This window comes from Plodia interpunctella, chromosome 22 (assembly GCF_027563975.2).
Source record: "Plodia interpunctella isolate USDA-ARS_2022_Savannah chromosome 22, ilPloInte3.2, whole genome shotgun sequence".
NCBI classification, from domain to species: domain Eukaryota; kingdom Metazoa; phylum Arthropoda; class Insecta; order Lepidoptera; family Pyralidae; genus Plodia; species Plodia interpunctella.
This window is the reverse complement of record NC_071315.1, coordinates 3,406,918-3,433,075: the sequence shown is the minus strand read 5'-3', so window position 1 is coordinate 3,433,075 and position 26,158 is coordinate 3,406,918. Positions and strand designations below refer to the sequence as shown.

At 37.4% G+C, this 26,158-nt stretch overlaps 2 protein-coding genes across 4 annotated transcripts in view; one reads left to right on the top strand and one right to left on the bottom strand.

Annotated features, from left to right (window-relative positions):
* Positions 1 to 10,668, top strand: part of LOC128679542 (uncharacterized) — a 14,898-nt gene extending 4,230 nt beyond the window's left edge. Inside the window, exons 3-16 of the mRNA XM_053761844.1 lie at positions 174 to 348; positions 836 to 976; positions 1,510 to 1,655; positions 3,186 to 3,276; positions 3,699 to 3,844; positions 4,405 to 4,562; positions 4,846 to 4,931; positions 5,392 to 5,467; positions 5,769 to 5,886; positions 6,119 to 6,241; positions 6,503 to 7,293; positions 7,502 to 7,649; positions 8,875 to 8,977; positions 9,643 to 10,668. Of these exons, the coding sequence (XP_053617819.1) occupies positions 174 to 348; positions 836 to 976; positions 1,510 to 1,655; positions 3,186 to 3,276; positions 3,699 to 3,844; positions 4,405 to 4,562; positions 4,846 to 4,931; positions 5,392 to 5,467; positions 5,769 to 5,886; positions 6,119 to 6,241; positions 6,503 to 7,293; positions 7,502 to 7,649; positions 8,875 to 8,977; positions 9,643 to 9,851 (2,511 nt within the window). The 3' untranslated portion in view covers positions 9,852 to 10,668. The remainder of the gene's footprint in view (positions 1 to 173; positions 349 to 835; positions 977 to 1,509; positions 1,656 to 3,185; positions 3,277 to 3,698; positions 3,845 to 4,404; positions 4,563 to 4,845; positions 4,932 to 5,391; positions 5,468 to 5,768; positions 5,887 to 6,118; positions 6,242 to 6,502; positions 7,294 to 7,501; positions 7,650 to 8,874; positions 8,978 to 9,642) is intronic.
* Positions 10,664 to 26,158, bottom strand: Dek. 3 transcript variants are annotated; one of them, XR_008405759.1, is made up of 17 exons: positions 26,009 to 26,158; positions 23,519 to 23,705; positions 21,726 to 21,820; positions 21,148 to 21,255; positions 20,745 to 20,848; positions 20,050 to 20,185; positions 19,200 to 19,328; positions 18,727 to 18,889; positions 18,056 to 18,214; positions 17,141 to 17,226; positions 16,691 to 16,852; positions 16,055 to 16,162; positions 15,666 to 15,786; positions 15,013 to 15,191; positions 14,305 to 14,457; positions 13,529 to 13,691; positions 10,664 to 13,092 (listed from the first exon to the last, which is right to left on the bottom strand). XR_008405759.1 is itself a non-coding variant. In XM_053761846.1 (16 exons), exons 1-16 carry the CDS (start codon positions 26,048 to 26,050, stop codon positions 13,078 to 13,080), a joined length of 1,947 nt encoding a protein of 648 aa, XP_053617821.1. In that variant the 5' UTR covers positions 26,051 to 26,158; the 3' UTR covers positions 10,664 to 13,077. The 3 variants fall into 3 exon arrangements, 2 of the variants coding, with proteins under 2 accessions (XP_053617821.1, XP_053617822.1); XM_053761846.1 differs by lacking the exon at positions 13,529 to 13,691; XM_053761847.1 differs by lacking the exon at positions 13,529 to 13,691 and having other exon boundaries at positions 23,636 to 23,705.

Below are 26,158 nucleotides of genomic sequence, written 5' to 3'. Positions count from 1 at the left end.
AAAAATTGGAAGTAAAATATAGTAATGATCCTAAAGCTATAGATAATATTGAAGCCAGTACCCTCATAACATTTTGATATTCTGTGGCCTGACCGCTCCTGGTGTGTCCTTCGCGGAGGAATGGTAATAATTTAAAAAAAAACTGTAATGTAACCCTTATTCGTCCCGCTCAGGTGCTGTCCATACGATGGTATCTCCATGTATGGTGGGCGAGTGAAGGTCGCAAAGACCGCCCGCCGTGGCTGCCCATAGTCCTCCACTGCCTGCAACTCGGCGTGTTGTGGCGGTACGCGAGGCTGCTGGTACCTGTCGAACTCCATCGTGTGAAGCACCAAGTTAGAGATCTGTGTACGTTTGAATAAATATATGCTCAGTACCCTTAAACAGCACAGCAAGATTGTAGCTTCAATTTCCATTTTAGCAGTCCCTAAATGCATAGCTACCGTATTATCGGTAGCTTGTATGACATCGACAAAGTTACTCATAAACATCACCTGTTGTCGCTCCACCTTTGTGTTGGCTATAAAATGAACGTGCGAGTGATTTAATTATTAAGTCATAGCTTAGTTCACAAAGGCACACGACCGCACCGCACGGAGTCAGAGTTATGACTTAGTCAATTAGAAGTCACGGTCGATGGTCGGTCCACAGAACCTTGCCCTGGGTAGGTAAGGTTGAATTATATTGCGTCATGTATGGCAAAAGCCCCGATTTCCCGCCAGACATGCAGGATCAGACATTTTTATTTTTGTCTTTCCCTTCTTTGACTAATACAATAAACTGCCATTGCGTTATAGTTAACTAAATTGATTAAACATCAATATTTCATGGACAGGTATGCTGCGACTAGTGCACGCATTCTGCGAAGCGGCGCCGATGCTGCTCCTCCAGCTGCACATCCTGCTGAAGGAGCCGGCGCGGGAGCCCCCCAGCGAACTCGGCGTCGCGCCCGAGCCCAGTATTGATGAACCTACAGGTCAGTTTGCTCTAACAAGCTATAGCTAAGAACTACTAACTTCTGCTAAGAACTTTTTGGTGCAAAGTACATATGTTGCTATCTCTTTCATCTGTGACCCCTCCTTTCCTGTATATTGAGAAGTAAAATTTGTACCCATCCCTGTCTGGCAAACTGTTAGTATCATAGGGAAGGGAAGAATATACTTTTACACCTAATAGGGTAGATGACATTTTTTTACTTTGGCGAGTAATAGAAGGCCCAATGCTCGTCCAGACTCGTCTAGACTCGTCCAAACGTTTTATACTAAATTACATTAAAACGTGACGTCACATTAGAGTAATGTCTAAGGGGAAAACAGCTATATTTGTTCGGTAGCTACATTAAATATTCCGTTTATGGTGATAACTTCTTAAGAAAAGTTGTTGCAAAATTTTAGTTTTAACAAAAATAGTTAGATTTAACAAAAATATATGTTTAGATATTTAAAATATTGCACAAAAATTATGTAAAAAAAAAGGTAGAATTCACGTCATTTTTTTATCTATATGTAGCCAACAAAGCGTTCGCGGAGCTGAACGTGATCTCGGCGTCGCTGTCGATGTTCTCCGTGTGCTGGGCGCTGGCCAGCTTCAGCAAGAACGTGCGGCTGCAGAATGTCCATCGGTTGGTGCTCACTTGGCTCGGGGTCATCTTCCAGGTAACATAACTAATAAATGCGAAAATAAGTTGGTTTGTTACCTCTTTACGCTCTAGCTACTAAACCAATCTTCTTGAAATTTTGCATGATTGTAGTTTGAGGTACGGAGAAGGACATAGGGTACCTTTAGTCCCGGAAAAATAACTGATCCGTAGGAAATCAGCGGGCGAAGCCGTGGGCAAAAGCTAGTAAATTATACGCCTAAACCTTCCTCAGGTATCATATTCGACGAGACACGACTTATTTTTATAACTAAATCTCAGTAATTTTATCGCGTACTCTGTAAGACTGGTAAACATATATGATTCAAATTCGCATTTTTTCTCATCTTTACTTCAATTTTCTGTTTCCCACTGCGTGTCTCGTCACGCAAACTTGTCCAATCCCGCTTCCTGCTATGTAATGTAAAGTAGATATCCCGTACCGTTTCCTACAGATTGTGCCATCATGTTTTTTGCAATGTGTCCCGTCCTGTTTCCCACTATCTGTCTCCTTCCCATTGCCCGCTCCTACTCCCACTCCCGCTTTCTGCAACGTGTGCCGTCCTATTTTCCATGACGTTTTACGTCCCGGTTTTTTATTAACCACAAACGTAAATTAAACATGTTTTGCTACAAAAAGTAAGTGTGCCAATTTTCAGCTTTTTATCTTGAAAATATTAAGTCCCATTCAATCTTTCACCACCCTTATAAAGGGGTTGAGGGTTAATTTTCAGAAAAATCTGAAAAACGTTTTCATTATTGTAAACAACCAAAATGCAAATTTTCAAGTCACTAACTTCAATGGTGTAGAACTTTCATATTTACAGTTTTTCACCCCGTTCGGAGTAGAATTTCCAAAAATCCTCTCTTGGTGCTCACCTACACTCACCTACATGCCAAATTTCTGCTTCCCGCCCAGCAGTTTTTCGGGTGTATTTTGTCTGTCAGTCAGTCACGGAGTTTTATACTGATATATTGATACATACTGCGTCCATTATATCTATATCAGACTTTAATCGATAAAAACAATTTGTTTATATTCTGTTTACACCTTTCTACAAAATTTTAAAGTAAATCGGCTCCGTGGATTGTTATTTTAATTTTCCTACAGGACCCCCCTCATTTTCCGGGATGAAATATCTATAAGATGTTAACCCGGGATTCCGAAGAATTTTTGATTCATAATTAGTTTTTCAATTATCCTACGGGAACCTGACTATTTACCGGGATGAAATATATCTAAGATGTTAACCCGGTATATAAGGATTGATGAAATTTGGTATGTAGGTAACATACCAAATTTCAAGCAAATCGGTCTAGTAGATTTCGAGTGATGCGCGTTCAGACAGACAAAAATTTCCAAAACTATATTTTCGTCATCTATATCAGTAACTAAGTATATTCCATGAAGAATTAAAAAATAATATCCAATGTACAAATTTGACCTTTTTTCAATTTTATTATATGTATTGATATTTGTTTTCGTCGCTTTCTCGACAGAACGTACATGTTGTATATATTTTTGTATATGATCAATCTCACTTTTCAGTTCCTCTGGCGCCTGGGCACGATATCAGCGCGGGTGTGCGCCCTCACCGTGTACGCTCTGGTCTACGAATACTGGGTTTTTCTAGTTATTGGTAAGTCATTCTGTAGTCTCAGATCCACAGCCGATACTCTTTTCTTTTCGAGGCCGGCTATATATTGTCGCAAAACAGTTCTCAGAACTTTCGCGGATAGGGCATGAATGACTGATTTTTCATTGCGGTAAATAAAAGCTCTCATGCAAACTCTGCTATGTCCATTCATTCATGATTTTTTGTCTGTCTTTTTATTCAGAGTATTCTTAGAAATGGGATTTTCAATGTAATGAAGAAAAATACATAGCACAACAAGTGGGAGAAATATTATGGAAGAGACGGTATGGAACTTCATCAGGTTAAAATATCGACACATTCAAATTTGTGGTTTGTAAAACAATTACACATTTCCGATGGGAAATAGACACAGGCGAGCTAGCAACGCACGCTTGAGCTAGTAAGTAATAAATAAATGAATGCAGGTCTGCACTGGGTGTCGATGTGGCTGTGGCTGTCGTCGCCGCGCAGCGCGCTGGCGGCGGAGCGGCGCTCGCTGCGCGCGCTCGTCGCCGCCGTGCACGTGCTCGCCTACGTCAGTCTGCACGAGCGCCCGCATCGACAGAACATGGTACCGCCGACATTTTTATATATTTTTAGGAAGATTTACAACAGAAATCTCTCTGTCGCTTGAGCGTTATCCTGGTTTCCTTCCCCAGCCGCTGAGCGTCGGAGCCCAGTGTCCGCTTTCCTACTTTTTTGCATCAATAATAATACAGCAGAAATAACAATATTTTAGTAAATAACAATACAGTATCAATCACAAATCTTCATAAGTATTAAACTATTTTTTTTGTTGATCTATGACACAAACAGAATACAGGATAATTAATGATCAGACTGGCGTTAATTATAAAATTAAAAAAGATAACACAAATTTTAAATATGGAAGGAATCGGATGGGCTAATTTTGAACTAAGAAGTGGAGTGCACGACAGATATATTTTTTATTTTTGTTAAGATCATGGAATTAGCAGGTACTGCGGTTGTACGATGTACTTATTAAATCCATGGTTGTCTTATTAAGTCCATAGGTAATATGTCTATGTACACTTTTGAATTTAGAACGAATCCAATAAAAATAAATTTCATACTGTTTATTGAAAATATCATTATATTTCCTTCCACCAGGTGACGTTCTACCTAGTGATGTGCGTGGAGAACTGGCTGCTGGTGTCGGCGTGGTGGTGGTCCCGCTCAGAGCGCCGCTGGCCGCACCCCGCGCTCGTGGCCGCGGCGGTCGCTGGCGCCTTCGCTGCGGGGCTGGCGTGTATGCTGCTGTATTACAGGTATATGTTGTGTCCTCACCAGGTGATGTAGTGAGGTGCTGGAAGCTGATGGTCCGATTTTACCATTCGATATCGACTGTCGTGAGTTTTCAAAGTGATACTCAGCGAACTAATATTCTTTTTAAAACAACCTGGCGCTTATAAATAATGGATTTTTAATATGTCAAATGTGTGTTTAATAGTTTTTATCTATCTGACATCTCGTGGGATAATATTTACTACAATATAATATCTATAATCGTTATCGGTGAGAATTCCTTTTAAATGTACCTGATCGTTCCAGATATTTCCACGTCAGAAGACTCGGGTACATGCTTGGGGAACAACAGGGAACTAACAGCACCAACGCTTCGTCTCAGAACAAGAACGGTAAGTTATATTGTTAAGTTGTACGGTATTTTGTACGTCAATACGGATATATCAACAAAAACATAAAAAGCTGTATTTAATATCAATAAGTGATGGACACCTGTTATTATATTTATTATCCTAAGTTTAATAAAAAATATCATTTATTAGATGCGCCCCGGGGCTTCGCTTCCGTGAGCCAACTCTACATATTATTCTTTGTTATTATTACAAGTGTAACAAATTTTGCACAAACATACATAGATTATTCTTTGTATATACTACCCGTGTACCAAATTTTGCGTAAAAAGTAACAAACATATACACATACATCCTCACTAACATTCCCATTTGCAATATTAGTAGGATTATTAATTAGGCTTCATTGTAACAAGCTTGCGTTTCTAGTTTGTAATATTCCGACTGACATTTATAAAAAGTTTAATCAAGTGTTTGGATAACTATTTTTTTCTTTGTTTAGGTAAACCATCCCAGACTGACAACACAGCTATACCTGGAGTATTTAACTGCCGATTTACAAATCCCGTTAGTAATAGGTAAGTAAAGTTTAGATAACTTACTTGGGTGTTCCTAATACCTACAATTTCCAATATTAAATTGACACGATGACTTAACGAAGTAACATTTTTCTCTGTATGTGTTTTCTTCGTGCAATAAAGAGTTTACAAAGTAAATCACTATAATATTTATCAATGATTGGTACAACAATAGAGATGTTACAATATTAGGTGTGATGCGCTATGTTCATCCAAAAAACGTTACGTGCTTTGATGGATATTTGTTACTGCGTTTCCATTTTGTCCAAGTGAATAAATCCTTTATTATACGAACTATTAGCGCTGCAGCCGGGCGCAAGAAGAAAAAACCAACATCATTCGTGCCTCCCCCCGCCGCGCCCGCCGCCCCCGCCGCCGCCTTCTGGCGGAGACCGCTGCCAGCCGCTCACAACCATCATGTAATTATTACATACAATTTATTACTATACGGAATATTCTAGCTAAAATCTTTAAGCGACCCATTGAGAAACTCCTTTTTTAAGTTTGTTGATAATTAGCTTTAATTGTTATTAAATTTGTTTACCATATTGTGATCTTTTTGTAGCTGTTGCGTCTTCATTATGAAAATAAAGGAAAACAAAATCTGATGTTTAAAAATGTCGTAAACTAAAATTGACATAAAAATTTCAGGGAGGATCTTCGGAAAACGAAGGGTCTTCTGTGGGCTCCCGCGTCAACATCCAGCAGAAACTGCAGGAGAAGAAGCAGAAACAACTGGCGGAGTTGAGAGTCATCGAGGAAGAGATCAAACAGGTACATATTCACTATACTTCCTAAACCAAACTAAAAATCGTAAACACCATAGGCTCTAAGTTTCAATCCTGTGAGATACCTAGATTATTGCAATATCGTTTGAATTAGTTGCTTCAGAATTTCTCAGTAGTGGTCGTTTCGAAAGGCAAAAACTACTTTATGCTTTTTGTTATAAGTACATATAGCATAAATTTAACGTGAAAAGGTGTCTAAGGCCTAATTTCTGAACATTAGCATTTGATACGTTACATAACTTAACAGGGTAAACTCGCCAAGACAACACCAGTGGCGGCCGAGGAAATCTACAGTAGCCTCCAGCGACAGCCCATACCGCGAGCGAAGACGCACGCGGAGCCCCCGGCCTGGCCCAGCATTGAAATGGCGCACTCCTACCAAAACTACCCCGTCATACCCCACACGTGCACCATCTACCCAACTTACACGGAAATCAAACCGGGATATGGCCTTCAAAACTTCCCTCCCGAAGACAACCCTACCGAATTGAACGACCTAAAAATCCGAAGACTCCCGAACCGATACGACAACGCCCGAACGTTTTATGAAAACCCAACGAACATGCGCAGCGACGTCGCGCGCGCGCCGCTCCGCTCACCAAATTATTTAGCTTTAGAAACTAGAAGTTACGACACGAACGGCTGCGGGAGTCCGCGGAACGTAATAAACAATAGTCCTAAGAATTACGCCACAGAAGTTGCCAATGAGTACGAAGCGGCGATAGACAAGCCTAGGTTACAAACTAATATGTACAATGAAGAAAATAGGAATTTGGAATATGGGTACTGTGAGAACGGGCAGGTTTATTCCAGGAAAGATGATTATTCGTTGCATAGTGCGTTGGCGAACGTGCAGAGTATAGAGAATATAAGGAGTACGTATGAGGGTTGTGGGTACGGTCAGGAATGCGAGAGGTTCTATATGGGGAAGAAGGAGCGCAAAATGCAGCGGTGTCGGACGCCTGAAATTCTATTGGCACCGCACTACTTGGAGGGCTGCACTCGACAGGTGTGCTGTCACTGGGGAGCGCCCTACACGTGAGTGTTATTTACACTTTATCCAGGTTTAACAAACAATTATTTAAATTGACATAACAAGTGAGTGCGCATCTGCACACTAGCGCCACCATCACATAATTAATAGTAATAATTTATTTCAGATTTTATTAAAAGATTGATAAAAGTATGATAGTACTATACATAGTGTCAACAGATATTATCTACAATCAATGTGTGTCATTTGTAGGAATAGAAAAAAAGAAGATATCGCAGGGTGTGCGGGTGTCGTAGCCGGGGTGCCGCACAGCAGCGGGGAGGAGTCCCCTCTGGCGCGGGACAATCTCCGGGACACGCCGCGGGACACCCCCCGTCCTCCCAGCGACATTGATAGCCAGGTACGGCCTTAGTACTCTTACAGATTATTAGTCGTACTATAGCGAAGTGATTAGTTAAACTTCGCAGATTTTTTATTATTATTAAATTTCACTTATAGCCATAAAGATTGTACCACTAGCACTGGAAGCAACATTGATATATAAAGTAGGAATCGAACTTGTGATCTTTCAGTTAACAGGCGTGCGTCTTACCTATTACACCAACACCAAATTAGCAAGCTAAATGTAAATCATATCATAAGCTCAGGGATGAATAAGATTTTTAAGGAGACAATAACTTCTGCTTAACCCTTTCACCGCCAGAGTCGGATTAATCCGACCAATGTTATCGTGTCCATTTCGCCTAGGTCGTATATATCCGACAAAATAGCTGTGTTTATTTTTAGTGGCTTTTCCGACTCGTCATGTTTTATATTGTCTTAAAATTATTGTGTTAATATATGAAGATATATTACATAAAGCAATCATTTGTAGTGTCGTACACTTTTGGCTCGTATTAAAAAGCCATAAAATTAAGTAAGAAGTTAGGTGAAATAACTGATAATATTCTCTTGTAATTGCATAGGTGCCAAACGCCCGCGTCGGAAAAATCCGACCCTAGTGTCGGGACATTCTTCAAAGATTAACATGTAAAAAATATGTACATCAAAGCAGTTCTCTTAATATTGACTTATTCAGAGAACAACAAATAAATTAATTACTAATAAATATTTCTTTACAAATAGTTCTACATAGTTTTATTAAATTCTTTTGAAAATAAGCAAATAGTTGTCAAATGTCGACAATTTTTATATTAAGAATTAATAAATCATTAACAATATTCAATGGCTTTGCATTCAATTCTTTCTACTACCAAAAGTAAAAAAAATTTTTGCCCTGGGTTTAAGCACAGATTGTTAATTAACATCACGCTGCGACAAATTTCGATATTATTTATCGATATTTAAATAGGTAAATTACGTACAACCCTCTTTGTAGTAGGTATTTTTTTCTGTTGTACTGAGCTGGGCGCTGGGGGCACGACAGCTGATAAAATGCCAAGCGGTGAATAGGTTAAGCCACACTAAGGAACATTTAACGAGCATCATATCGTTCTTTCCTTTTCATTACAATTTTCATTAGTGAGATCGACTATGTGCTATTTCACTCGAGTCAGTTGTAATGCGTGAGATAGATATGTTGCCTAATGTATTCGCAGCATAAGCTAACAAATGCAATGTTACAGATATCATTACCACGATCATACACTCTGCCGCGGGAGTTCCGCTACTGGCGGCGGCGGCCGAGACTGAGGGACACGCACGTACCCAGCAACAACAGTAGCGATGGTGAGTTCAATAATACGTATGTGCCATCTACTCTCATTTGCAGTACTCTCTGAGTTGCTACGATTGATGTTATTATACCTACACCTTGACCTGAGTATGACTCGTTGGCAATTAATGAGTTTTATGACAGTCTTTACATATTCTAGCTTTATCTTTGCTTTACTATTTTTTTATACCGTTCGAAGCAAATATTATTACCCGCCGCAATCCTAGTGTCTCCGCAATATGGCAACTTAGCGAATCTGAGAGGTGTGCGCCATATAGCTAGAGAAAATTGTAGACGTCATATCTTTCGTTTCGCTTTTACAGAAACGTTTATTAGGGTACACGAAGTGTTCAAGGTGTTATAACGCCTATCGTACCGCCGGCATGTTTTATTTGGTTACAAGCTGGTTGTCTTTAGTTTTCTCTACTTTCTTTGCCGCGTCACTAAAGAACACTCTGGCCTCGTAGTCCGATAAGACGGAGTGGATGAAAGAGATAGCACTATATATACTTTACATTAAAACGTTCTTAGTTTTCTTCAGATGAAATAAATCTTACGATGTGTCTATTCTTACGATTGTTTTTTTTCAGTTCTTCAAAGATTGTAGTGTTCAAAAAACCTTGCCTTGAACAATCTAATTTGTATCAAAAATATCTAATAATAAAATAAAATTATCTAGGTGACGTGGACAGCGCAGACAACGACAGCGACCACCGCTCCAACTGCTCCACCGCCTCGCAAGTACAAAGCCCCACGTATTCCTTCCAGTACGCGCACAGACCGGACATGTTGCCTCGAGACGAGGCCAGGTATAGCGAGGTGTACGCGTGCCCTGAACGCAGGAGACGGCGGAATAAGCAAGGCGCTAAGCCTGAGACTAAGCTGTAAGGTCGTTCTCTTATAGAGAAAAAAATTAGTTGACATTAAAAATGTGTATATTGGCAGTTTTAGTCGATATCATTTGGTATGAGCCAAAATAATCGATAGTATCGATAATACTGACTCATTTTGTGTCGAAACTATCGATAGTTACACTTTTACCAAACTATCGAGAGTGGAACAATCGATAAGACTGGAGATTTTCGATAGTTGCCAATCACCCACATTAGTAATCAAACATGTATAAAATATTATAAGACAAAGTGTAATGTAACCATAGTATTCAATGTAAACACCTATATTCTATAGTACCTACTATAGAATATAGGTCTAATCATACGAAAGTCCTACGTAATCTACTTATAACCTATAACCTACTTAGTAAGTTATAGTTAGTACATAATTCCTTAGTTTCTGATGCAGAATAAGTGTAAATTAAATTGAAAATCACACCAATAAAATTTTGTTCAAAATGTGCTACAAATATAGGGACCAGTGTACATTATGATCTCTTGTTACCTCTTAAGTATTTCTGATCACTCTTTAAACTTTTATCTCATCTCTTAAATAGGGTATAATCTAATATTTTAATTATTTAGATTTTTGTATAAACATTTTACTAATGTTAGTCAATATTGTAAATCTTTGACATACTCCGTCCGTGTAAAAGTATTTGAATTGGATCTCGTCCGTTTCATTCATGAATGTATAACCTTATCAAGTATTTTAGAATGTGATTATGTAAATGATTTTGTAATTTACTGTATCATATTGTATACATATTATATGTAAGGAAAGGAGATGGAAATAAAACAGACAAATCAAACTTTTATTTATTTATTATCTATATCCAATTGTAAAAGGGGGGTTACCAGTCACTCTATCACTCCGTGTCACTACTCTGCTACTGATCTCAACCATTTACACATTTATAAAGAAAAACGTCAACCGAAATAGGTTAAAATTCACAAATACACATTTAATGTTGATTAATCCTAGCTTAAAATTAGGGGTTTGGTTGCGCCGAGAGATTTTATCGTCGACGTAATTAAAAGGAACGTTTGGACAGGCCCATTCAATATCGATGAATAGGGATGTCGACAACGCGTCAGTCGATTAGAGATAATCGAATATAGACAGAGGGCATCTCTAATGTCGCGCGCGTTGCAATGTCTCGCCGCACACAAACCCAGTAACCTATAGTGTTAGCTCAACCATAGACTTAGCGACTATTTCGGCCACAAGATACAAAACAAATGCTGTGAAGCACCTTAAAGTAAATTAAACAGATGTAGACAACAACTACTGTATTTGCAATAAAAACGTGTACACGAAACTACGTCAGACGACCACAAAATATTGATATGGTTAGAGATTATTGTTTGATTACAAGTTTCCTATTGTAAAAATATCTTATTGCACTATCAGTAAGTATTTACCTGTGATAATCCTGATTTTGTAAACAGTGGGTCTAGGAATATTACAAATTAATATTTTTTTACAATTTAGTCAGCAGTGAAAACGGCAAACGTTTATTAATTACATTAACTTGAATTTAATTATTTTTCAAGAATTAAATACTTATAAGTCTAAAAACAACCATATTATGGGTAAGATAACATAAATCTCATAATTCTAAATAAACTTTATGACAGAAAATGCTTAAACCAAATTTATTATAGAGAAATAAGAATATATGGACAATTTAGTCGATAATAAATCAATTTTGATATAGAAACATTGCCGTATCCACTTGCCCAAAAAAATAATATTTTATTCCAAAATATAAAAATATATGGAAGATAAATATACCTTCCGGATTTCGATTCGACTAATGGCGCTCTATCGTGTTTGGCGATACCGTACCATAGATTTTTCAAAATATTTCATACCAAACTGGTAATATGAACATACAAATAATAAAAATAAATAATACTTTTTTATTAAATGCAGGATTTAACGTCACTATCGATGAAATCAAAACACTTCAATTTTACTGTCATAAAAAAGTGTATTATCGAACCTAATGAATCATTTCAGAAATTCGTCAACAAATCCATCATATCATGTCGTAAGTGACAAATAAAATCTATATTGAGATATTTACATGAATTAATCATTCCTGCAGAAATCTTAACATATTTTTTGTCACTCACAATATTATACTTCAGATGCATCGAAATATGATACAATATCGTCAAGCCAGGCCCAATAACCTGCCCACAAAAATACGAACATAGCCATAAGCAAGTCCTGGGTATATTTACACATCTTAACACTTATCATCCTTAATCGAATAGCATTATTTTGCGATAGTGCCAGGCGTTAAAGAACACTTTCTAAATTGATAAAATAAGCTTACTATCCAAATTCCTCGAATAACAATATTTGAAAAGTTTACCGAGATATCTACCCAACTTCTAATTTGTACAAATGAGGGTTTTCTGTATTCTTTCCTTAGATCACAAATACAACATTATTAATTGTATTTGACAACTGACGTTCAGGAAACCCCCATTAGAAGCGTAAAAACAAAACATTAGTGTACTTATTGACTGTGGCGCCGCGTATTGAGTGTTAAATAAATCTGGTCCCGGCTGCTCTAGATAAGAAAATATTAAAATGAATAATAAAAAAATAACATTACGCAATTTTGGGACACTCAACGCGCAGAACGTGTGGCCAACGAAGCAAATTAATTTGCGATTATCACTAAAGACCCTCTTATAGGCACGTGAAAAAAAAAATGTCCTTAAGCCCTACTGCAACTCGGATTACACTTATACTAGGGAAATTATTCCTACAACATAAAAATTACAACCCGCGCCGCGACGGATCGACTTTACAACATTCTTGTTGTCAATACTACGATGACTGCGTGTTATATTTGTGACAACTGAAAGCCTAGTATGCACTAGTCGATCATTGCCGCGCAACATCTCGCTTAATAACAATTTATATGAATGAAAAGCATGACGTGCTGTTAATTTTCAACCAATGGATATGAGTGAAATATTAAAACATTTTGCGCGTTAACGTCTCTTAGTGCATACACAGCTTAATACTTAATAGACAAGTCAATTAGTCTGTCAAAATGTTATCATATTGTGTAGTGGAAATGATAAAGTGTATGGATGTATGGGGAAGCCGATCGCCGCAGGCCGGTACATTAGTCTAGAGTTTAAGATGCGTGGCTTACTTGACTATGAATGTTTTGCGGCCGACTGGTCACTGCTCACGATGATATGAGCTGAAAAATAATGTTTGGTTACGACTACATTGGGAAAAATATTGTAGAATGGAAAATACTCCCATTGTCAAGAACCTGTATTAAATTGATTGATGATGATGAGTAAATTGTAGCTGGGTACTTATTGATGCGAGACGTGTCGGTAAAACAGCACGCGAGTCTTTATACTGTTTTACCAATAAGTACTAATTCCTACTTGCAAACAAAAATGTTTACAGAAAATGTAAATTGCGTTAATTTTTAAAATGCTACATGCTTTGTGTCGCTTGAGGGTGACGACTAGGAAAATGTTTTGGTGATAGTGCATTGACGAATGAGAATAAAAAGATTAAATAAAATAAAACTTAAGAAAAATAATGAGAAATATGCGGCAAATAATAAAACTTATGAAAAATTTACATTGTAAGCATGGACACAATAAAAATAAAAGAACTACCTTGTAAGAAAAAAGCAGGTGTATATCCATTCCACGTCAATCAGTTTATTAACTTTCTCATAATATATTATTATTGTAATAATATATAACTATGTCCTTTTATAAACTATAGGTATACTATGCAGACATCTACACTCCGCCCTTAACTCCTAACTTAAATACACTGCAACAAAGAAAAAAAAACAAATAAATAAAAAATGCCAAAACATGCAATACAAATAAAATAAAACCAAAATCTTAGATCCTACATACGAACACAGAAGAAGAGGGAAAATAATTGTTAATAATTTGCCCAAATTTAGATTTTAAGCTCTAGAGCATTAAGTAAAATCATTGTTTTAATGTCATTTTCGACAATTTTTTGATGGATTCCTGCGGGGGTGGCAACAAGCTGCCATCAACAGAGATTTGTGGAAAAGGGAAGGGGAGGCTTTTAGGCAGCCGCCAGACATCAAAAGGGTAAAAACATATCTTATTCACTCAAGATCGTAAAATAAAATCTCATACAAAAGCAAAATGCTCTAGAGCAAAAAAGTAAAAACTTAGTCTAATCAGCTTTAAAATGGCCAGTAATTTAATTGGCCTAGATAAATAGGCGTAACTACTTCATCGAATATTAGAATGCTTATTTAATGTTGTAAATTCTATACACCTCGACAGTAAAGTTACATTTCACCCTCGTTAATTAGGTAGTTTTGCCTGGTCTTTCGCTTTAATTTCTTGGTGTATAATCTATACTATTTCTGTATAATCTATATATAACTGGGTGTACTGACCGACTTGACTGTTGCCTTGATGAAGTCCTTCTTGTGCGCGAGGTCGAAGTCCGGGTAGTGGCTGTAGACCTGCTTGCACACCGTCTTCATCGTGATCTGCTCCAGGTTGGCGCCTTCCAGTATCTCCTTCACGTACTTTTTGATTTCATCGTCCTGTAACAATCAATTCATGTCCTACTATCCTACTAATATTACAAATGCGAAAGTTTGTAAGGATGTATGTATGTATGTATATATATTCTTTAACGCAAAATCGACTGGACGGATTGTTATGAAATTTGGTACATGGATAGAATATAACCTGAAATAGCACATAGGATACTTTTTATCCCGAAATTCCCACAAGAGCGAAGACCCGGGGCGCACTTAGTAACTCTTCAAAACAGTGGTCGTTCAGATATGCTAGTCATTTGTAGCATGGATAAATATAATCTACCGATACTACTGTGTCGGTAGATTATATATATAGTATCACGCCACAGATAATGAAATACGCACAGAAGTAGTAAAAGGGGCGAGCCTTTTTTCCGTTTCGGAAAGGGTGTAGCCATGGCTGAACCGCTTCCCCGCACCGTCAGCCTCTACCCCGCTTAGCGTCACACACACTTTTGTTAGAGAAATGGTCACTAAGTCATCTCTTTTTTGTTTCCGCTTCGTGATAAAAGCACACGTCTACAATTTCATAAAATAATTCAAGCAATAACTTACCGTAGGCGGCCGCTTAGCTTTCTTGTCAGAGGGAGAGTCGGACTCCTCCCCGCTCTCCTCCTCGCTGCCCTCCTCGTCCTCCTCCTCGCTGCCCTCCCCCGACTCCTCGGAGGAGGAGGCTTTCTTGCCTCCCTTCTTGGCGGGCCGGCCTGCGGGCTTGCCGGCTAGCTTCTTTTTGGCTGTTGGAGAGGATCTTGTTGTAGTATTGTACAAATGTAAAAGTTCACTCTGATCGAGATCGAGGTTTGCCAAGTGCAAATAAAGTGAACAAAATGTTAATTATTTTCTGTTATGTCTTGATTTTCTGTTATGTCTTGAGAAATACTTTGGTTATTGATGTGATTATTTCACTGACGATTATATAATACTAGCTGCGCCCCGGCGCTCATCTCCCGTGGGAATTTCGAGATATAAAGTACCCTATGTGTTATTCCAAGTTATTTTCTACCGGTGTACCAAATTTCATAACAATCGGTCCAGTAGATAATGCGTAAAGAAGTAACAAACAAACTTACTTTCGCATTTATAATATTAGTTGGGATTATGATTTCGAAGTGCAATTTCAAAATGTTTTCAAATTCAAAGGGTTTTTTTAATGGTCGAGTTAAACTGTCAGTGTAGGTGTGGCCATGGTGTGAGCGTTTTGTACGTACCGGGTGGAGTGGGCGCTTTCCGCTTTGCGGGCGTGGCCTTAGCGTTGGCGGCTGTTTTGGCCGGCGTCGCCTTGCGACCCTTGGCCACCGCCGCCGGCCGACCGCGCTTCGACTTTGGCTCCTGGACAACAAAACATTTTAACGTTAAAAATTTAAAAGAGCGTAACCAGATCGCTGTCCACAAAATGTATATAGAAAACTAACAGTGCCTGTATCAAACAAATAAAAGCAAAAAATTTGTTGTTGATAAAAGTACCTTCATTGTCGTACAGAAGTGAATCTAAATAAGTAGTACTTTTTCTTCCTATTTTTATAGTTTTATATTTATACCGCTATGTTGTGTACACATGCTAAATAAATATGTAAATAAAACTTATCAACAAACTCACATCGGACTCCTCTCCCTCGCTACCGGACTCCTGTTCGCTCTCGCTCTCGGATTTGTCGCTCTCCTCGCTCTCAGACTTGGCCCGTTTACCGCGACCTTTGCTTGCACTCTACAAATAGAAAAAAAAAAACATGATTAATATAATAAATATATGCTAAGCTAACAGTAAATGAAAGGGGGATCTTATAATTATTTTAAAATCACATATACATATGCATATCTGATTGAACTGGAAAGTCTAATTAGTATTCTAGTTTACTTGAAAAACAAGACGCTATAGTCTTTTGTGTCGCTCGAGCACTGGCCACGCTTCACTGATGTAGTTACTAAGTCCCAGATTTTATTATTAATTTATACTTGTTATTTCAACTTGACCGGCATTTTTCAGTTGACTGGTGTTTTAAAATATTTAAGGATTGGTAAGCCTCTGCCGGTTGATTGTAATGAAGATCTTTATAATGAACTAGCTTTTGCGGGCTACATTATATACGAGTGAATTTCATAGTAAAATCTCGGTCATTCCTTAAGAAATACCGTAAAAACTTTAATATAAAAGTAATTCACCTACGCAGCAGTTTCGGCTGAACGTTATTGGCAGTGAGTCACGCTCGGTAAGATGAGAATGAGATGTACCGACCTTCCCCTTCCTGCCCTTGGGCTTGCGGCCCCTGCGGCCGACCTTGGGCGCCGAGCGGCGGCGGCCGACCTTGCGCTTGCGCGTGGCGGCGCCCGCGCTCTCGCCGCCCTCCGGGTCGAAGTCAGAGTCCGCCTCCTCCGACCCGCTCGGGTTGAATGACCCCTAAATCATTTTTTTCTCGTTATAACTTTTTGTTAATTTTTATTGATCCATTTCATAATAAAAATCTTATCATCACATAGACAAATCTGTGTAGATATCTTGGCAAAAAACATATTGTACAATTATATTGACACCATTGATGTAATGTAGTGTTACTTTAATTAATATATACGTATAAAAAATGGCACAAGTAGGATTCGAACCTCTGACCTTACGGTTCACAGGCAGGCATAACCAACGCCTATATAATAGCAGAAAATGAGAAATAATGTACACAAAAATACTAACATCAGAGTCTTCTGAACCATCCTTCGGCAATTTGGGGCCCTTGACTTTTGGTTCCGGCTCACTTTCATACTCCTCGTCTGAATAACCTATTATAAAATTATAACATTCAATTTCATTGTATAAGTTTTAAAAATAAAGTTCACAATGAGTTCAAAAATCTGGAGTGCCATTGACACATTTTTTTCCACTCCAACCAACTAAATGGATCAAGAAGCTGAATACTTAGTAAATGGCTTTCATCCCACCAAATCAATTACTCAAGTATATTATATTAGGTCAATATTATTGGTACAAAATTCTGAACTTGTTGTTTTATTTATTATTACGTTAAAACTAGAGAATATATTAATAACTAAATTAAAATCGTACGTCATTCTCGAAGTACATAGTGAATGTATCTTTGTGTATTAATTTCGATTTTTTTGTAGAGAAGTGTATGACGCAGATGTCTTTTTCGTAAATTTGGCGAAAAATTTGTCAATTTTTTAGTTGTTAATTCCGAATTTTGTCATTTTCGCAACTTGTCATTTTCTCAACTGGTCACTCATAGGTTTTCTATCAAATTTACAATTAAGGTACTAACACGGTACTAAGTAAGGTACTAAGGTAATTGACACGTTTAGAAATACAATAAAATAACAGTCGTGGCGTACCGTTTTAGTCTTTTATGCCATTTCTTATGAAGTACCTTAGTGATGCGTATGATGTAGAAAAACTGTGAACGAATAATAAATTACACACCTAAATCTTCCTCTTGGACCACTCATCTATTTATAAAACCGCGTCAAAATTCGTTGCGTATACAACGGGAAGCGATTTCGCTTTTCATATCTGAACCTTCCACTCGAATCACTACTCTATTGGTGAAAATGCAGTATAGTTTATTGAGTTGTATGTGAATGCGCGTGCGCTGACCTCTGTTGTGCACCTTGACGGCGGCGGAGCGCCGCGGACGGCCGCCGGCGGGCGCGGGCGCGGCGGGCGCGCGCTGAGCGGAGCCCCGCGCATGCGGAGAGTTGGCCGTCGGCTGCTGCAGGAACCCCACCAGCCGCGCCGACAGCTCCGCCGCGCTGCCTGCGTATCACAATACACACTATGTCATTGTCATGTGTCATGTGTCACCCGGTGACCACGGACCTTTGTGACGACCTCCGAAACGTCCGGGAAATATAAAAGGTATGTGCGCCTTCAATACCTGTTTAGTATATTACTTATTTCCCTCGAGGACTATTTTCCCGTAGTTAGGCCTCTTGTCCCTTTCTGCGTGCGGAGCCGCTGATTATTTATTACTAACTTCATCAGATTTCTTTCAACGACAAAACACTTCTTATGAGAATTCTATTGTCTATAAAGAATCCCAACTATCCAACTAGTATTATAAATGTAAGTTTGTTTGTACCTCTTATCACGCATTATCTACTTGACAGATTGTTATGAAAATTGATACACAGGTAGAAAATAACCTGGAATAACACATAGGGTACTTTTATCTTTAAATTCCCACAGAAGCGAAGCCCCGGGCAACATCAAGTCTATAATAATTTTCTTAATATATATAACTATATATATATCTAAATAACTCTTACCCTTCTTGTCGAGGTCGAGCATCTCGCACATGGTCCGCAGCTGCTTCATCTCCATCTTGCTGGTCTCCTCCAGCTTGGCCTTGTAGTCCGAGGAGCCGATCGCCCACTCGTACCCCTTGAACTTCTTCACGTTCCGTTTCACGTTGCGGTCCAGGCATAGTTGCTGTGTAACAATAATTATTTACATAATTATAGTAATAACATTACTTATTCAATTGTAAATTAATTAATTATTCACATTCATTTATTTGCCGACTAAGCGTGCAATGGTTAATGTATAATATTACCAAGTAAGTTTGATGCAATAATATCATACATTTTATAAAACAAAGTCTTCCGTCGCGTCTGTCTGTTCGCGGATTTTCATGCGGTTTTCACCAGTAGATAGTGTGATTCCTAAGGAAGGTTTAGGTGTGTAATTTATTTAGCGCCGCTTGTTTATATATAAAATAAAAAAGGTACAAACTACTTACGCCATACAAATACTGATGTAACAGCTTCTGGTCTGCAATCTTGAACCGTGATAGTGAAATCTCTACGTTGCCGATGTGTCCAAGAGGGATACCCTTGCCCGCCGGCAGCGGCACCGGAGGCTCCGTGGGCTGCAAGGGAATTTGTCATCAATTGTTACTTTACAAATATAAGATCTGTTGGGCTCCGACATTCAATGGCTGAGGAAGAAACCGGATATACGCTCAGATGAACGAGACTTAACTATGAGACATTTTATGTCTAAATCAAAAATGTATAATGTGGAACTTATATTACAGGTGTGAGTCTTGTGACATCACGATTTGGTGTCAAAAAACGTGCCTAATATGCTTTAATGCCTAAAAAAATATAGCATATTTATTAACACCAATCAATTAAACTGGCATTTAATAATCACGTTTGTAAATAAATACCTTTGTACATTTTGTTTTGTTTTATTTACCTCACCCCTTTTGTTTTTACACAGGCAAATTGCCAATTTATGATACTGATTTCAACTTGTTTGCACTACATATCCTGGCACATAGCGACTATGAGATGACAAGCTGTGACAGCTGATAAGTAACAATAAAAGGGTTGAATTCAGGGTTAATATTAGGCAGGCAGGTGGTCCTAGAATCACAGCAAAATTTTCTGAAGTTTAAAAGATATTTTTACGCGTCACGTTACGCGTATTATAACAATTACGTGGACCCTTGGCCTCAGAGCGTCACAGCCGTAAAAGAACCCGAGAACGTGCGGAGATGAGAGAGGATCATTAATTTTATGTACCTCTTGAGAACTTTCTTTGAGTTACATTGACAGCAAACATTGTGGGTACACAAAAATTACCTCTTTCTTGGGTTTAGGTTTGGGCGCCTCCTCTTCCTCCTCTTCTTCTTCCTCCTCTTCCTCACCTTCTTCATCTCCTTCCTCCTCGTCACCTTCTTCATCGTCATCTTTAGCCTTCTTCGCTGGCTTCTTTACTCTATTATTACAAAAATGTGATTGGTAAAATTTACAAGTTGAAAAGCGTAAGTGAAGAAGAAAGCGTAGGCAAATGGATCCTGAGCTCCGACGCTTAAAGACTAAGGAAGAAACCGGGGACCAAGAAATCAGGGGATCAAATATTCGTAACACACACAAGTACAAAATTAGCGAGTCACAAATAAATAACATACGTTCTTTTGTTTTATGCGACATTTCGTTTCTCTAAACGTTAATAAAGTTATATAATAACTATTATCAAGAATAAAATAATTGTTCTTTTTCGGTGATGCAACCTTTTGATTGTCCCTCAACGAACACACTTGAGAAGTTTTAAAATTATATGAACTAGCATGAAACAAAGTGCATAGAATTTGAGACACTTTTTACAACGACGTTCCGTTTGTGCATATTTCAATATTTGTTAAATTATACTTATTGAATAATAGATGGGCAGCTTTGAAAAGTTAATGTGTCTATTTCAAGAGCTTTGCTGTTAGAAATATGTTAAGTATTGTTTTAGAATTTTGTTAGCTTCCAGAGATTTCATGAAAACTTACTTCTCTTTAGGCTTTTTATTTTCCGCTTCCTCGTCCTCATCGCCTTCCTCTCCTTCCTCATCCTCCTCCTCCTCTTCTTCATCTTCTTCCTCCTCCTCTGTGTCCTAAGAACATCATATGGATTGTTTGACATACAATCTTTTAGATACAATTTCTCCATAATAATGCAATTAAAATGTAGCTTTTATGATTGTACTAGTTTTTTCTCGGGGACGAATTTCCATGTCCGCAAAAAATCATGTCCACGCAGTTAACCAGTCTGGGTGCACCTACAGGTCAAGCTTATCATAATAATGCAATGCCATGGAAACTGAAGCGACGTGGAAAATTTCAACACTGACAAGCGGAAGTAGGTGAAATATGTAAAAAAAACTTGTAAAAATGTGTAATTGAGGTTACTTACTTCTTTTTTGGGCTTTTTCTTAGGAGCTGGTTTCTTGGCAGCCTTGTCGTTCTCCTTTACGTCATCATCTTCTTTGTCATCATCGTCGTGCGTCTCGCCATTTTCCTCCTAAACAATATTTTGATTATTTCTGTGGCATATTATGGTTAAAAAGTTACTTTATGCATATTCTCTACTGCGCTTACAACAAGCAAACAACAAGCCGTACCGCTGAGTCTAGTCTCAGTTGATTCAGACATAATTGACTAATTACAAAGTGTGACTTCATAAATCTGGCTGGATATTTGCGTGGATGATACACATAATCTTGCCGTATACCAAATTTCCACAGATTTGAAACGCGTGTTTAATTGTTTTCTCGAAGTTTCGTTTCCCAAGAATTTGCTTGGAAATAGTAATGGAAGGAACTGGATGTGTGGTCTTGCTTTAGAATAGCACCACTTCTTTAGCCTTGACAGCTGAAAGGCAGCAATAGCATTGCCAAAGCGGCCGGTTAAACCACTGTCTTACGATGAATTTGTTTTTTTTTTTTTCATTATTTATTATCTATATTAGCAGGAAAATATTATTTTACAGACCTTTTTCACATCGCCGTCAGCTTTATCGTCCTTTTCATCTTTGTTATCTGCGGCCGCGTCGTCGCTCTTGCCGTTAGCCGTGGCTTTTGCGTCGCCTGAGAGAGAAATAATAATAATGAACAAATTCGAAGGTCCAATGAATGTTTTGGCGCGGAGGACAAATCTAATAAATTACTTAATTTATGTATAAGAACTTTGCATGCAATAATTCTATTAACTAAAAATAAGTAGCAAAATTATAAAAAACCTTTCCACTCTATGAGATTCCGCCATTAGATTTGAAAAGGTTGTTTCGAAGTAGCTAATAGCTCATTTTGATTTCAATTATTTTTACTCCTAGTTCTAGAGAACCGAGATGGACATAAGATACCATTCATAAAAAGATATGTTAGCGTAACAACAACTGATGTAACATCTAAAATCATAATTGACGCGTTATCGGAGTGCACATGTCGCGAAGATTTTTGATAAATCCCTATTCAATATGTTGACAAGTTAGGCTTAGATAAAAATACTTCCATATACAATTGATGCTATATCCGGGTTAAGGTTCGCTTGTATTTCTATGAGCTCAGATTTCGGAATGTGCAATTTCTTCTTGTTTAAGCCTGAACTTCGTATGACTTATGTTTTCTAATTGTTTGTAGTAATAAATAAATCCAATGATGATGTGGCATCGGTGGGTAAATTGGATTGTCAGAACGTGGGAAAATGAATAAAAAATTTCAAACTAACACAACCAAGTATAGTCAACAGCACATCAACCTACCCAAATTCATAGCAAATATGTCGCTTTTATCGCGGCATAAAATCCAGGCAGGGTTAATTTGTTATGCAATAGACTGTACATAAAATGATAAAATTAAGGCCCGTGCACACCGAACGCGTATCCAGCACGTGCACAAAAAAAATATAGAATTTAAACGCATGTGCGTTTAAATTTTTGTGGCACGCACGTAGTGGCCAGTTCTTAAATAGCAGCCCTCGTATACAATATACGATAATATTTAAGTTGCGTTACTGTTACATATTAAGCGGTCAGCATAAGTGCTGCAAAGGAATTAGATGTGTACGAGCCTTTATTATCGTGAAGATGAACTTTGTTGAATAGAGCGAACTTGAGTTTATGAATTATCGCTCGTACCCAATAGGGAGGCAAGATTTAAAAATGTTGACGGAAATATGCATGAAACCCAAACCTTGGCACAGATTAATATAATGACGGCGCTATGTAATATTAATTGATAAAAAGCCTTAAGAGAATATGTTGTGATTATTTATGAATGGAGACAGGAGACGATGACACACAGATATAAACTGGACAGTTTTTTTTTAAACTTACCTGTCTGTATTAATGAATAACAAAATTACATTTTAATGTGCATCACAACTTTTCATATTTCAATATATAAACCAACATATTTTACAAATTAAAGAATGGAAAGGGATGGAAGGATTTTTTTAAAAACAATGAATTTTTGACTAATCTCTAATCTAGCTAATTTTAGAAATCAGTCTGTCACTTAGTCTACCCTAAATCGGCAGTACATAATAGAAAACTTGCAAATTTTTTTGTGAAACAATAAGTTATTTTTTATATTTTATAATTATTATTTCACAAAGGCATATCTACAAAGATAAGTCTAAATTATCTTTTTGGGGGATTCAATGCAATAGTGTAAGTTGTGCAGCACTTAAATGGAATAACATATATAGCAGCCCACAAGTTAGTTGCGATGTAGATGAACACCATGAGCACACGGATCAGTCGACCACAAAACTTTTGCCCTGACCTTCCGAATCTGGTGGTGCCTCGTCCGTTTTAGGTTGACCTACATCGGGTTTACCTTGGGCCTCCGACTCTGGAGCCTCAGGCTCTTGGGCCTTTGACTCGGGAGCCAGGGACTCACCCTTCGAGTCCTGTGAGGACTCGTCTTCTGTGGTGTGACCGTCTCCTGCTATGGACTTCTTGTCTTCATCCTGCGGAAAAAATATTTTACTTAAAATTTAAAAAATAGAAGGAAAAACTAGATGCTTTGTCCCAATGTGTCACTGTGATTTGTAACATTGCTACACATTGGGAGAATATTTTCCGTTGTGTAGCAGTGTTACATATCGCAACTATCCTCCTCCGATAAGTAATACTGTTACTCAATGGCACTCTGTAATCCCTTTCAATAATACTTATGAAGATTAAAATGAAAAAGTGTAAGGATTTAAGATTTGTGTTGAATATTATTTATCAACTGAATAGGAAAGTGTGTTGTAATACAATACGAATACGATCCAGATTGAATATAATTTGTTCCATATTCTTTTACTATTACTAAACATACAACAAACATTAGAAATGCATTTACTAGAAATTTTTTTGAAAGTATTAAATACTGAACGGAAATATAGAATGCCTTTGAGTAATATTTTTACCCAATTGAGAGGAAGATAGTTGCAATGTGTAACACATAACACTGTATACACAACACAATTTTTATCCCAATGTGTAGCAGACTACAAATCACTGTATGATACATAATAAGAAAATTAAAAATATATGTTTATTTACTCCGCAACAAAATGCCTTAACATAGAAGGGTAGTAGTACCTATAATCCAATCAATATACCAGTGGACAAGATTATTAAAGATATTTGGTGCCCATGCTAGGTGTGAGAAGAACCTGTGTTGAAAGTAACAATGGACTTAGGGATCAACAGAAAGTTTATTACATATTTAGTACAACTTAACTTGTGACTTGCAATAACATCTGAATCTGAGATACATTTGATAATTCAATACAGAAATATTTTGATGGCTACATACCTCGGAATATATGTTAATAATTACATGACAGATAATTAATATAAGATGTCATTAATTTATTTACTGACAAAACATGAAAGAACAATTAACCTTAGATTACAGTACTATTTAACTCTCGAATTTACCAGGTGAAAAATACCAGGCATAAAAAGTAAGTAGTTAATGTGTTATTCTAGGTTATATTCTACCCATGTTCCAAATTTTATAACAATCTGTCCAGTAGATTTGCCTGAAAGAGTAACAAACAGGTACATCACAAAATTTTGCATTTATAATATTAGTAGGATATATAGGTTTAGCTTATCCAAAAATAACATATAGGGTGATTCTTGTTATACCTTTATACCTACATAGTTTAAACACAAAAAAAATTCTAGTAGTATATTTTTAGTTTGTATCTTGTACACACACACATAGCTTCAAATTTTGCATATGGGAGTTTTAAATAGCAAGACATTTTCAAAAACTAAAATTAATTTTATCAAACCAACAAAAATTCCATTGACATTTTACATTAGGTTCATAATATATTTTTTTCGTTTAGTATAAAATCAATATAATTACCTAACTAAATAAAATTATAAGTACCTATCAAGAGTAGTCAAATTTATATCAAACTACAAGAGTCAGTTTTAAAAAGACCGCCAAGCCAAAGTCTATCTACCGTGCATAGACATAAGACTTAGAATTGAATGAAGTTAACATATACAGTCATATTGTATACAGCTGAATACATAGCAACTAGGTATCACAGCAGCAGCTAGGTAGGTATGTATTACATCAAGACGAGTTATCTTGCAATTTGAATTTATATATAGGTAGAGTAAGATTCAGTGCCTTTAGACTTCATATCGATTAATTTTTCAAGATACAATTAGGAACATTTCGAGTAAAAAAATCATAATCTCAGTTCCAAACAAAAAATCATTATCTATGAAAAAATCGGAGGTCAGCAATAAAGGCCCCCGAAAGGATACCTGTTTTATTTACATCGCTCGCCGAGTGCGGAGCGCGGAGTAATGAGATACGAAGCGGCGGCAATGGAATAACAGACCGCTTTTAAAATTAAATAATCGCAAGAAACGATATATCAAGGTCATGCGGATTTCCTATCAATGTCATACTATATCGTGCACATTAACAAAGGCCCTGCAACCAAATGCAAAGGGGCGGGGGTGGCAAAAATATGCGAATTTACAAAATACATCCCATTAGAATCAGTTTCAGTAACTGATCAAGATGGCATTCACAGTTTTTATTGCGAAATATTGACAAATAACACAACCCTCCGTCGCGTAGTTCCCGCGTTTAGCGGGAAGCAAACGTTCTGTCAGCCATGTTGCGACGCAGGCAAACATTAGTGATATAACACGGAAATAACATCACTTCACTACTCAAAATCTTCTTATTAGACGCGCACTATAATGTAGAAAATTAATACATATACAATTTTCACAACTATACCTGATTATCACTGATTTTCGCTTTATCGGTATCACCCGACATTTTTCCTACGAAGAAATTGAAAGCGAATTCCAAAGCGTCTTCAAACACCGGACAACACAAATGCACGCACCCATAAACATAGAAAAAAAAATGGTTGCGTTTTGTTTC

Coding starts and splice junctions, on each gene's coding strand:
- Dek (XM_053761846.1), bottom strand. CDS start 26,050: ATGTCGGGTGATACCGATAAAGCGAAAATCAGTGATAATCAG. Junction 21,821..23,518: donor GGCACCACCAGATTCGGAAG/GTCAGGGCAAAA, acceptor TTTCTCTCTCAG/GCGACGCAAAAGCCACGGCT. Junction 17,227..18,055: donor CGTCAAGGTGCACAACAGAG/GTCAGCGCACGC, acceptor ATTTTATAATAG/GTTATTCAGACGAGGAGTAT.